We start from the raw sequence: 10,294 nt of genomic DNA, 5'->3' as shown, positions 1-10,294 counted from the left end.
CCTAAAATGTATGTTTTCATGAGGATGCATGATGTCTTATTGGTAATGATGTACATGCTCCTCACTTTTATTATATTTTCACACATGGTCTTTCCTCTCATGTCATGGTTTTTCATGCATGGGGATTATTTTTAGACCTTATCACGAGGTTATTTATTAATGCACAAACAATGTCACATAACGAATGCACAAACAATTCACTCATCCACGAACAGTCACGAGCGAATTACGAGGTAGGGGTCTCCTGCAGAAAAGTGCATATTCAAGGAGGATCTAACTGTTCTCACTTGGTCAAAGGCCCCCAAGGTGCCCCCATTATAGGGACCCAATTCCTCTTGTCGTAGGTCGATGGAAAGCTCCAACGCACCGTCGGACTCAAGTTCATGGTTATCACCTTGAGTGATGCTTTTCGACAACGGTCTCATAGGCTCCTATAAACCCATCAACCGGCCGTACTAACATCCACTCCCTATGGATTACCACTCATGCCCCCGGGTATAGAGGGAACTGTTGTGTGCAAAGGTTTGTGTGCAGTTTTTATTTCAAACAATTGCGGAATTTAAGCATACAACAGTTATTTAAAGCCATATAATAAAACATATTATAATACAAGCAAGGGGTAATGAAGTAATTTTAACTATTATTTGTTAAAAATAATCTGTCACTAAATGGGACTGACTCTCGAAGCTTCCCCAGTGGAGTCGCCATCTGTCGCCACCGGCCCGAAACGGGCTTTCGGCATTCGCGAAGGATGGTTGGACTCGTTTATTTGTTTGAAAAATGTGGATTGCTAAAATGACTTATTCTCAAACTGAGACCTCGTCAAACGAGCAATTTTATTAAAAGGCTCACTAATCCATATTAATCCCAAGCGGGACCCTCCATGGATTAGTGGTTTTCGTAAAAGGAGGGTTCGTGGAGTCGCCACCAATGTTTTACTCAAAACATTGGAAAAAGGGATAAGGCAATTGATTTAAAAATCAACTTTGGCCACTACAACCAGAGTTGGGTAAGGGAGTCGGTTACGCGTGGGGAAGGTGTTAGCACCCCACGGCGCCCCTTTCGGGTTCCCTATGACAGATTATTTTCTAAAATAACAGCGTAAAATTACTAAATTACCCCTATTTATTCTAAACAATTATGAATTGACTATCTACATGATGACAGTTTAAATATGCACACAGAAAGCAGTAAAAGGAAGGATTGAAGGGAAACCTCTTGAAGCGTGCTTTTTATAAAAAATGAACTGGGAAGCGTTTTGGCGTTCCCTCGCTCTACAAGCCCGCTCCTCGCTCTCCTAGAACAAAATTTTAACTAAGGGAATCAAAGAGATTTCCCCTCGACTAGGTTCGATCCTCAAGCAAAATGGCTCGGGGCTCAAGAACTTCGTCGGATCAACTCTCCGAGTGATTTCTAGGGCAGAACACTGCTCAAAAACCCCAGAATACTCAAGGAGAGGGTTCAAACTATGTTGAAAAGTGTGGAATGACGTCCAATTGACGTCATATTTATAGGGAATAGGCGCAATACGGCCTACAGGAGCAATACGGCCGTATTGAAATTTTTGAACTTCAATACGGTCGTATTGAGTTCAATACGGCCGTATTGAAATTCAGAAATTTCAATACGCCCGTATTGGTTTCAGTACGGCCGTATTGAAGTTTCAGAAACTTCAATACGCCGTATTGAGTTCACTGCGGCCGTATTGAAGCTTCAATACGGCCGTATTAAGTTCAGTACGGCCGTATTGGGCTTCATTCCCTCCACTTCCTTATTTTGAGCTATTCTAAGACCTCTAGACCTACAGAGAACCCTCCTAGGGCCTTCCGGGAGTCCTTCTGGCTGATCTTCCTTCAGTCTTCGAGAGTCTTCAAGCTTTATTTCCGACCCGGACAATTTCAGGGGTCTACACACGCCTAGTTTTATTGTTTTCATAATTCGTTTAGATTTGTGGGAGTGTCCCAAAAAGCTTCAAGTGCCACTTGGACTTCCACATTAGCACCCTACGACTAGTATATGCTTTACTTGCTTTCATTTTTACTTGTTTAGCTCCTAAGTTCGTTTTAGAAGGCTTCCTTGCCTACTAGGGGTTTCATGCACACACACAATACTTTGCTTGTTTGTGTGAAACTTTGTTTTGTAAGAAAAGTATAAAGGGGTTTAGTAATTTCCACTTGCAAAGGCTTGGTTATTAAGTGGCTCCTTGTAGCTCACCTCCCTTGATAGTGCAATTTGTATACTTAGACCTCTAAGTACTTAGTACTACCCCAAAAAGAAAAACTCTTTGTGAAAATTTTTATCACTCACTTTGCAAATTTCTAAAGATTTGTGAAAACCTTTTTCCTTGCAAAAATGAGTGATCATTCTCATGATAGTAGTGTGCATGGTCAACATTCCCCTAAGAGTTACAAAAGCACTAAAGATGAGCTTAGGAAACTTAGGGAATATATTAGGAAAAAAGATATAGAAAATGAAAAAAACAATGAAACCATAAGGGAGTTGTTAAATAAACTTGTGGTGGGTGAGACTAGCAAACCCCATGGCAATGAGGGTCATAGGCCTACTAGGCCCAAAAGACATGATGGAGAGGGGCCTTCTAGGTCCCACAGGCATTCACATGATGATGGGTCATCTAGACCCAAAAGCCATCACTCACACACTCACTCATTAACAAGTGAAGGGTTTCATAGTAGTTACCATGATGATGGCTACTATCAAAGACCCCCTAGGCATCATAGGCCTAGGTATGAAACAACCTCTAGAGAACCTAGGTTTGACCTTCCTCCCTTCCATGGAAAAGATAATGTTGATGATTATTTGGATTGGGAGATGAAGGTTGAACAACTCTTCACTTGCCACAATGTGAGTGAAGAGAGAAAGGTTCCCATGGCTACCCTAAGCTTTCAAGGGTATGCCATGTATTGGTGGACTTCCCTTGAGAAAGAAAGAAGAACTCATCATGAGCCTCCAATTCAATATTGGAATGAGCTTAGAAGTGCCTTGAGGAGAAGGCACATTCCTCCATATTTTGAGAGGAAGTTGATGGACAAGCTCCAAAGACTCCAACAAAGAAACCTTAGTGTTGAGGAATATAGGCAACAAATGGAGTTGCTTATGATGAGGGCCGGAATTAGGGAAGAGGAGAGAACCACCATTCCTAGGTTTCAAAGTGGCCTAAACCTAGAGATTAGGGATAAAGTTGAACTACTACCCTATAGAGACCTTAATGAGTTAGTTCAACTTTGTGTGAGAGTAGAACAACAACTTAGGAGAAAGCCTACCCTTAGGAAGGAATCTACCTCATACCCTAGAAAGGACTTCAAGAAGGAGGGTACACCCTCCTATTCAAAAGAAAGGCCACTAAAAGAAAAACAAAATGAAAAACCTTCCGATGAACCTAGAACTAGTTCCATTAAGTGCTTTAAGTGCTTAGGGAGGGGACACATAGCTTCCCAATGCCCAACAAAAAAGACCATGATCATTAGGGGCAATGAGATCCTAAGTGAGGAAAGCACTTCATCTTCTTCATCATCTTCAAGTGACGAAGATGTTAGTCTTAGTTCTAGTGAGGAAGCACCATGTGAAGGTGACCTATTGGTTGTCCAAAGGTTACTTACCAACCAACTTAATGATCAAGACCAATCACAAAGAGAAAACCTTTTCCATTCTAGATGCAAAGTTTTTAAGAAAAATTGTTCTCTCATTGTTGATAGTGGTTCTTGTAATAACTTTGTAAGCCAAAGGTTGGTTGATAAGCTTAACCTAACTACTATAGCCCATCCTAAATCTTATAAACTTCAATGGCTTAATGAGGATGGACCTATAGAAGTTAAGGATCAAGTAAATGTTCCTTTCTCCATTGGAAAATATAAAGATGAAATTTTATGTGATATAATTCCAATGGATGCAAGCCACATTTTACTTGGAAGGCCTTGGCAACATGATAGGAAGGTCATTCATGATGGTGTTACAAACAAAATTCGCCTAGTCCACCTAGGCAAGAAACACACCTTGACTCCTCTTTCACCTTCACAAGTGTTGGAGGATCAAGTATTTATGAAATCAAAAAAAAGAAAAGAGGAAAAGAAAAAGAAGGTTCTAGAGTTGGAGGGTAGTGTCTCCTCCAAGGAAGTTGTTCCTAGAAGTCAATTTTTAATAAAACATTCTATCAAGAAATGTCTTCTAGTTGAACAACCTCTTCACCTTCATAAAACTAAAAAGACACTAATCTTGGAAAAGAGTAAGGAGGATAGTGTCTCCTCCAAAAATCTTGTGCAAAAAGAAAGTCACTTTTTAATTCAAAATGATTGCAAAAAGACTTTTCTTTTTCATAAAGACTTTAGCTCTTTTTCTACTGCTGCCACAACCACTAGTACAGAAAGGGTCTTTTACGTCGTGTATTTTGACCCTTTTACGTCGGAAAAGGGTTCGACGTTAATACGGGAGTCGTAAATTTACGTCGCCTCTGAAAGACGACGTAAATTTACGTCGGAGATTATTCCAGACCGACGTAAAAAGGGGCAAAATCATGCCACAATTTTACGTCGGACGTGGCCTTGTCCGACGTAAATTGTGGGAGTTTTTTTTTAAAAAACGTTTATAAATTGATATACCCAACACCTGCATATAAATATAATCCAGAATACCAACTCTAAACCAGGCAGTCCAGAATAGAAATTCAAATTGTATTTCAAAATTGAATGACAAAAAGAAAATAATATATAAATCTTAAAAAACATAAATTATGACAATGTAAATCCTATTATCCTAAAAAAGCTATAAAACATGTTTGTCAATGCTATCTAACTAACTAAACTAACTAACTATCAAACTATAATCATAATATCTAACTAACTATCAAACTATAAACATAATATCTAACTAACTATCAAACTATAAACATAATATCTAACTAACTAAACTTAGAAAAAAATTTTCCCATTGTTCTCTTATCTTGAGCAACTCATCTTCGGGCAATGGAGATGGATCTTGAAAGACCTGAAAGGGTAATTTAAGTGTCATTAATATGCAATGTTAATTATTCTAAAGGTAAATATAGTTAAATAAATTTTGATATGAATTACCTGCGCCCAAGAATCAATAATACCCGCAGAAACTATGGCTTTCATCCAATACATGATGTAATAGCCACATTCAAACGAGTCTTGTTGCTTATTACACTAAAATGAGAAACAAATAACTATTAATTCCAAAGTCAATAAATTTAAATATTATTGATTGTATGAATTTATTTGTTAACCTTAGGGTATATGAAATGCAATGACTTTGATGATCTGGCTCTTCCACTTAATATATTAGCTCCAGACACGATTCTAATTAATTGAAATAAAAACAAATGTTAGCCAATATATATAATTAGTTTTAAAACATAATGAAAAAAATTTAGTTACCCATGTAATTGGCTTTTAATTTCATGGCTTGGTTTTCGATGAAGTGAACAAAACCACACCACGGTATATTCCTTAGGAATGATTACCATTAACTGCCAATGGGACCTATATTGTATGACAAACAAATCAGTTAAAAAATTACCATGATTAAAAAACCAATTAAAAAACTAACCCGTCAATGTATGGAGCCATGTATATATGTCTTCTTGAGTCACTCATCCATGTTTGCATATATTGTTGGATCTGGACCTGAGTGTTTCCTGATTTTTGGATGGATTGAGGCTCAATAAATCCATATACTTCTGCTTGTGCTTGCTCCACACTCAATTTATCCATGTACCTAACACAAATAATTATTATAAGTTAAATGTAATTATTGTAAATTTAGACTCATAAAAGAAAATATGACTTACATGGCCCACAACTGTATGACAGATATATTTAACATGCAGTTTCCCCCAACAATCTCTAATGCATCAGGCAGAGATATGTATAGTGGAACATCAGAGCTATCAACTCCAAAAACTCTAATGTCCCACTGTAATTGAATTGGATGCTTCTTTATTCGTGGTAATTTGATTAGAAGCATAGATATGGGATCATCCTCAGCTTCTGCGATATTGGCATCATGAACATGAGGTTCTCTCATGACCTCCTTACCACAATTGATAAAATCCTAAAGAAATAATAAAAATTAGTTAAACAATAATAGAATTATAAGAATCTAAAAGAGCAATAATATAATTACCTTTGCCCGTGCTGAAAGCGGCATGACCAAACGTTTTGGCCAAGCTAAGAATGTGCCGGTTGCCTGCCCCACTAGTTGAACCTCTGTATTGGGCAAAGGCACTGGAGCAGCAGCATCTTGAACTTGGTCAACCACAACCCGTGTCCAGTCTGGCTGTAGAGGGACACCATGGATGGTTGAGCCACCCTCAAATACTCGGCCAATAGCCACTAACCGTGGGGGGTCATCCTCAACATATAACTCACACTGGTTTGGTACATCAGTGTGAGTCTAATCCGGTGAGGGATCTGGAGCAGCACAACTCCCTTTAGTGCTGACTCGAACACCATCATGAGCAACTGCAGTCTGTTGCTGAGAACGAGCCAAAAGTTCAAACTTCTGTTCAAACTGTTTTCCAATATTCTTCAGTTTCTCTTCAAACTCCATCTTCAATCTCTGCTCCAATTCCTGTATAACCTCTTGACTGCAAGAGTTGACAGTGCTCCTCGATGATCGGCCACCAAAGAAATCTCGGTGGCTCCAAGAACCACCAACACCACGCACACGACCTCCGTGCTCTGGCTTTCCTATGGCCGTTGTGAGGATATCATTCCGACCATCAGAAACAAATGAGCCCTGGGTGCTCTGCTCAACTAAACCCTCCTGCAACAATAAGAAAGATTAAAAATTCTTATGAATTAAATGAGTTGAAATGAAGAGTCTTAGTTTGTATATTTTTACTTACTATTTTACTAGCAACGACTCTTGCAGACTCAGAAGTCATTTGCCCATCTGGTTTTGTCCGGGCTGCTATCCACATCTCATGGCGGGGAGGTGACTCTACACGGTCAGCATCCTCAACCCCTGCTGCCTGTGCCTTAACCTTCTTCATTTGCTTTTTTTTTCTTTCATATCCCCCTCTTGACAATAGATGGGGTGCATCATTCTTGGCCTGTCGTTCTTGGGCAGCTATTCTTTTAGCCTGCAATAATACAAAAAAGAAAATGACATAAATTAAAATGTACCTTAAGTATTTGTGTCAATGTAAAAGTTATCAATAACTAACCTGCCACGAAGGGTCCAATCGAGTGGCACAAAATTGCATCCACTCCTCATCAGTGATCTGGTACTTTAGACAGGGAGTCTCATTTTGGCGCTCTCCAAATACATACTCCCGTGTCAAAAAAGTCTTGAAGTCTCTCCACCTGGTGGCAAGGGCAGATAACATCTTCCTCCTCATGCCCTCAGTGTTGGGAATGTCAAAATTTTGCTATGAAAATAACAACAAATAATAAATAATGTATTTTAGTTATATAATATTGAAAGGATGTGAAAGTATATACCTGAATATCCTGCCACATGAGGTTCTTGTCAACCTCCTGAACGTCATCCCATGATGGAATGATAATAGAAACATGTCGTCGAGCTAAGACTCCCAAATAGCTCTTAAACTTGGCAGCATTTGGGCCTGATGCCTTTCCAGAACGAGGATCCACCTCAACCGGTGTCCTCTCCTTGGCAATGCGCCCAGCTGTCAACCCAGACAATCGGGTGACAGATCTACCTTCCCTCCTTCCACTGCCAGACCCAGAATCCTCCATAATCCTGAAAAAATTAAACTGTCATTATTAAAACAATGAATTAACTGAATAGACAAATAAAGTAAAAAAGATAATAATAATATAGCAACAAAATAACTAATAAAAAAATAAATAATACATAAACAGAAACCTATTAGGTTGGAATGTAAACTATTGACTCAGTTATTCATAAATTTTCTAACCTAAACTACAACCCTAAAAAATCGATGGTAAACTAAAGGTCAATGCCTAAAACTCTTCTTTAATGCATCTGGAACGGCCCGTACTGAAACTAGAACGGGCCGTTCCAGATCAAAAAATTACAACAACAAATTTCCAGCAGAACGGGCCGTTCTCTTTGCAGAACGGCCTGTACTGCTTGCAGAACAACCCGTTCTGCAAGGAGAACGGCCCGTTTTGCAAGGAGAACGGCCCATTCTGCAAGGAGAACGGGCCGTTCCAGCGGAACAAATAGCAAAAAAAAACAAAATAATTACGGGGACAACAAACTAACCTCAAACGACCAACGTGCAGACACTTAGAGACTTGGATACGTTGAATGTAGCACTAAACGCAGTGGGAGACTCAGAAATTCAGAGAAAATGAGAGAGGTTGTTTGTAAATTGTGAGCGCGGGAATGGAAAATACGAAGGTGGGGAATATAGGGCCATTTTTTACGTCGGGCTTCGATGTTCCGACGTAAATTTATGTCGGGTTTCGTTGTTCCGACGTAAATTTACGTCGGACTATGGGGGTTCCGACGTAAATTTACGTCAGACTAGAGGTGGTCCGACGTAAATTTACGTCGCAGTATGAGACTACGACGTTAATTCCCACATTTACGTCGGACTAGGGGGGGTCCGACGTAAATTAGTCTCCTCTTAATTACGAAACTGCCACCGCGTTTTTACAACGTCGGTGTTTACTGTTTCCGACGTAAATTGGGTGACGTAAATACCCTTTTTTGCACAACCTAAATATTTTTGAAAATAATGGATCTCAAGTTCTTAGTCTTGTGAAGAAGAAGTGGACTTCACCTAGTTCTACTTCTTATGCTACTACTTTGGTGGTGCCCAAAGTAGATAGCCATTGTCTATTTAGGACTTCTCTTACTTTAGTTGTTCTAATAAAGCACCCAACCTTTGGTTTGTATTGTTTATTAGATACATCTCATGGTGTCTTATTTTCTACTTTTGATCTTAAGGGAAGTTCAAACTTCTTTGAACTTAATTTACTACTTCCCTTCAAGACCAAATTAGATTCTATGACTTTTCTAAACACTTTACACCCTCTTCCATGATGTATCTAACATATAATATGATCAAGGGTTGTCTAGGTAGTTTCCTTATTATATTCACCTTGTTTTCTTGTAGAAGCCTAGGTTACTACTACATAGGGTACTTTAGGCAAGATACCTTAGTATGTAGGAGTACTTCATTAGTTTCTTATAGTTTTAGTACTTTAACATTTTTAGGATTTAGTTTTACACTTAGACTACACTATAGTGAGGATCCTATTCTTATGCTTAGAGAACCCATCCTTCCTAGTCTAAGAACCCTTGTTAGGACTATAGAAGGGATTCCTCTTAGGGTGCACTTTCAACATGTATTATATGCATATATCATTACTAATGCTTTGTTTCTTATTTTTGTAGGTGATGTTATCCTTGTGGAAGGACCACGGGATTTGAGGACAAATCCTTTCGAAGGGGGAGGGTATGATGGAAACCTAATCCCCAAGGATCCCTTTGGAAGAAGTAAGACCAAGAAAGGTGAAGGTTGATCCAAGGAGGTTCACCCATGAAGACCATTGGGCCTTTAACTAGGTCCATGGTTAGGAGGCTAGAGGAGGCTTCTAGAGAGGAGGTGTTTCTTAGACCTATGCTCAATATGAGTATTGAGTATGATTCCTCTTGTTAGTCTCATAGCCTCTATTGTAAATACGTTGTATAGTTTGATTTCTTGTACCTTGTATATAGTAGTTACTTGTATAGGTGTATTTTTGCCTTTGTATTTGAGAGGCACTTTATTTCCTTTTTAGTAGCTATTGTATATTGTTTCTAGGGTAGGTTACTTGGGCACTTTGACTCCATTTAACCTAACCTTGAATACACTCTTTCTTAGTTTTCTAGTAGTAGGAATAGGAGTGGCATTAGCAAACTAGAGAGTGTCTCTAGTAAGCTAGAGAGTGTTCCTAGCAATTTAGCCAAAAGGTGGTCCTAGGCTAAAATTTACATATTGGACTCATTTTACTCCTAATTTTTCATAGATTTGATTTAGCTAGGTTCCATTCACATTGGATGAACCTAACTAAACCAAATTAACAATTTTAAAACGTGATTGGAGTAAAATAATTCCAAAGAGCCGCCTACCTAGATGTGTTCACACTTGTGTTCACACTTGTGTTCACACTTGGCCAATTAGCTTGGTTCTTCTCAAGCTTGGAAGCTTGAAGCACAAGCTTCTCCTTAGTTAGCTTACGAAGCAAGCTAAGTGAGGAGCTTGCTCTCCAAGCCTCTAGACCATGGGTGGTTAGCTAGACCTTACCATGGTTCCTAGTGAACCATGGTTAAGACT

The 10,294-nt window shown here is 39.0% G+C and overlaps 2 protein-coding genes across 2 annotated transcripts; both read right to left on the bottom strand.

Moving 5' to 3' along the window:
• Window positions 1–4,870: 4,870 nt before the first annotated feature.
• LOC145953248 (uncharacterized) lies at window positions 4,871–5,968 on the bottom strand. The gene is made up of 5 exons (XM_083067136.1): window positions 5,584–5,968; window positions 5,412–5,516; window positions 5,261–5,333; window positions 5,085–5,180; window positions 4,871–4,998 (listed from the first exon to the last, which is right to left on the bottom strand). The coding sequence occupies exons 1-5, from the start codon at window positions 5,745–5,747 to the stop codon at window positions 4,909–4,911; spliced, it is 528 nt and encodes a 175-aa protein (XP_082923262.1). The 5' UTR covers window positions 5,748–5,968; the 3' UTR covers window positions 4,871–4,908.
• A 180-nt stretch (window positions 5,969–6,148) lies between these two features.
• LOC145953247 (uncharacterized) lies at window positions 6,149–7,892 on the bottom strand. Its single transcript, XM_083067135.1, has 4 exons — window positions 7,482–7,892; window positions 7,205–7,408; window positions 6,884–7,120; window positions 6,149–6,801 (listed from the first exon to the last, which is right to left on the bottom strand). The coding sequence occupies exons 1-4, from the start codon at window positions 7,737–7,739 to the stop codon at window positions 6,430–6,432; spliced, it is 1,071 nt and encodes a 356-aa protein (XP_082923261.1). The 5' UTR covers window positions 7,740–7,892; the 3' UTR covers window positions 6,149–6,429.
• Between the last annotated feature and the right edge of the window lie 2,402 nt (window positions 7,893–10,294).

The sequence above is a fragment of the Cajanus cajan genome, chromosome 11 (genome assembly GCF_000230855.2).
Source record: "Cajanus cajan strain Asha chromosome 11, NIPB_CcT2T_4, whole genome shotgun sequence".
Lineage (NCBI taxonomy): Eukaryota > Viridiplantae > Streptophyta > Magnoliopsida > Fabales > Fabaceae > Cajanus > Cajanus cajan.
Note: the sequence above shows the minus strand (reverse complement) of the source record. Positions and strands in the feature narration are given on the sequence as shown.

Bases quoted from the DNA above. Each gene is read 5' to 3' on its own strand.
- LOC145953247 (XM_083067135.1), bottom strand. From the start codon at position 7,739: ATGGAGGATTCTGGGTCTGGCAGTGGAAGGAGGGAAGGTAGATCTGTC. The intron at 7,409-7,481 runs GTATATACTTTC...TTATTTTCATAG, and splicing joins TCATGTGGCAGGATATTCAG to CAAAATTTTGACATTCCCAA. The intron at 6,802-6,883 runs GTAAGTAAAAAT...TTATTGTTGCAG, and splicing joins GAGTCGTTGCTAGTAAAATA to GAGGGTTTAGTTGAGCAGAG.
- LOC145953248 (XM_083067136.1), bottom strand. From the start codon at position 5,747: ATGGATAAATTGAGTGTGGAGCAAGCACAAGCAGAAGTATATGGATTT. The intron at 5,517-5,583 runs GTTAGTTTTTTA...CATACAATATAG, and splicing joins ATGGCTCCATACATTGACGG to GTCCCATTGGCAGTTAATGG. The intron at 5,334-5,411 runs GTAACTAAATTT...TCAATTAATTAG, and splicing joins ATTAAAAGCCAATTACATGG to AATCGTGTCTGGAGCTAATA.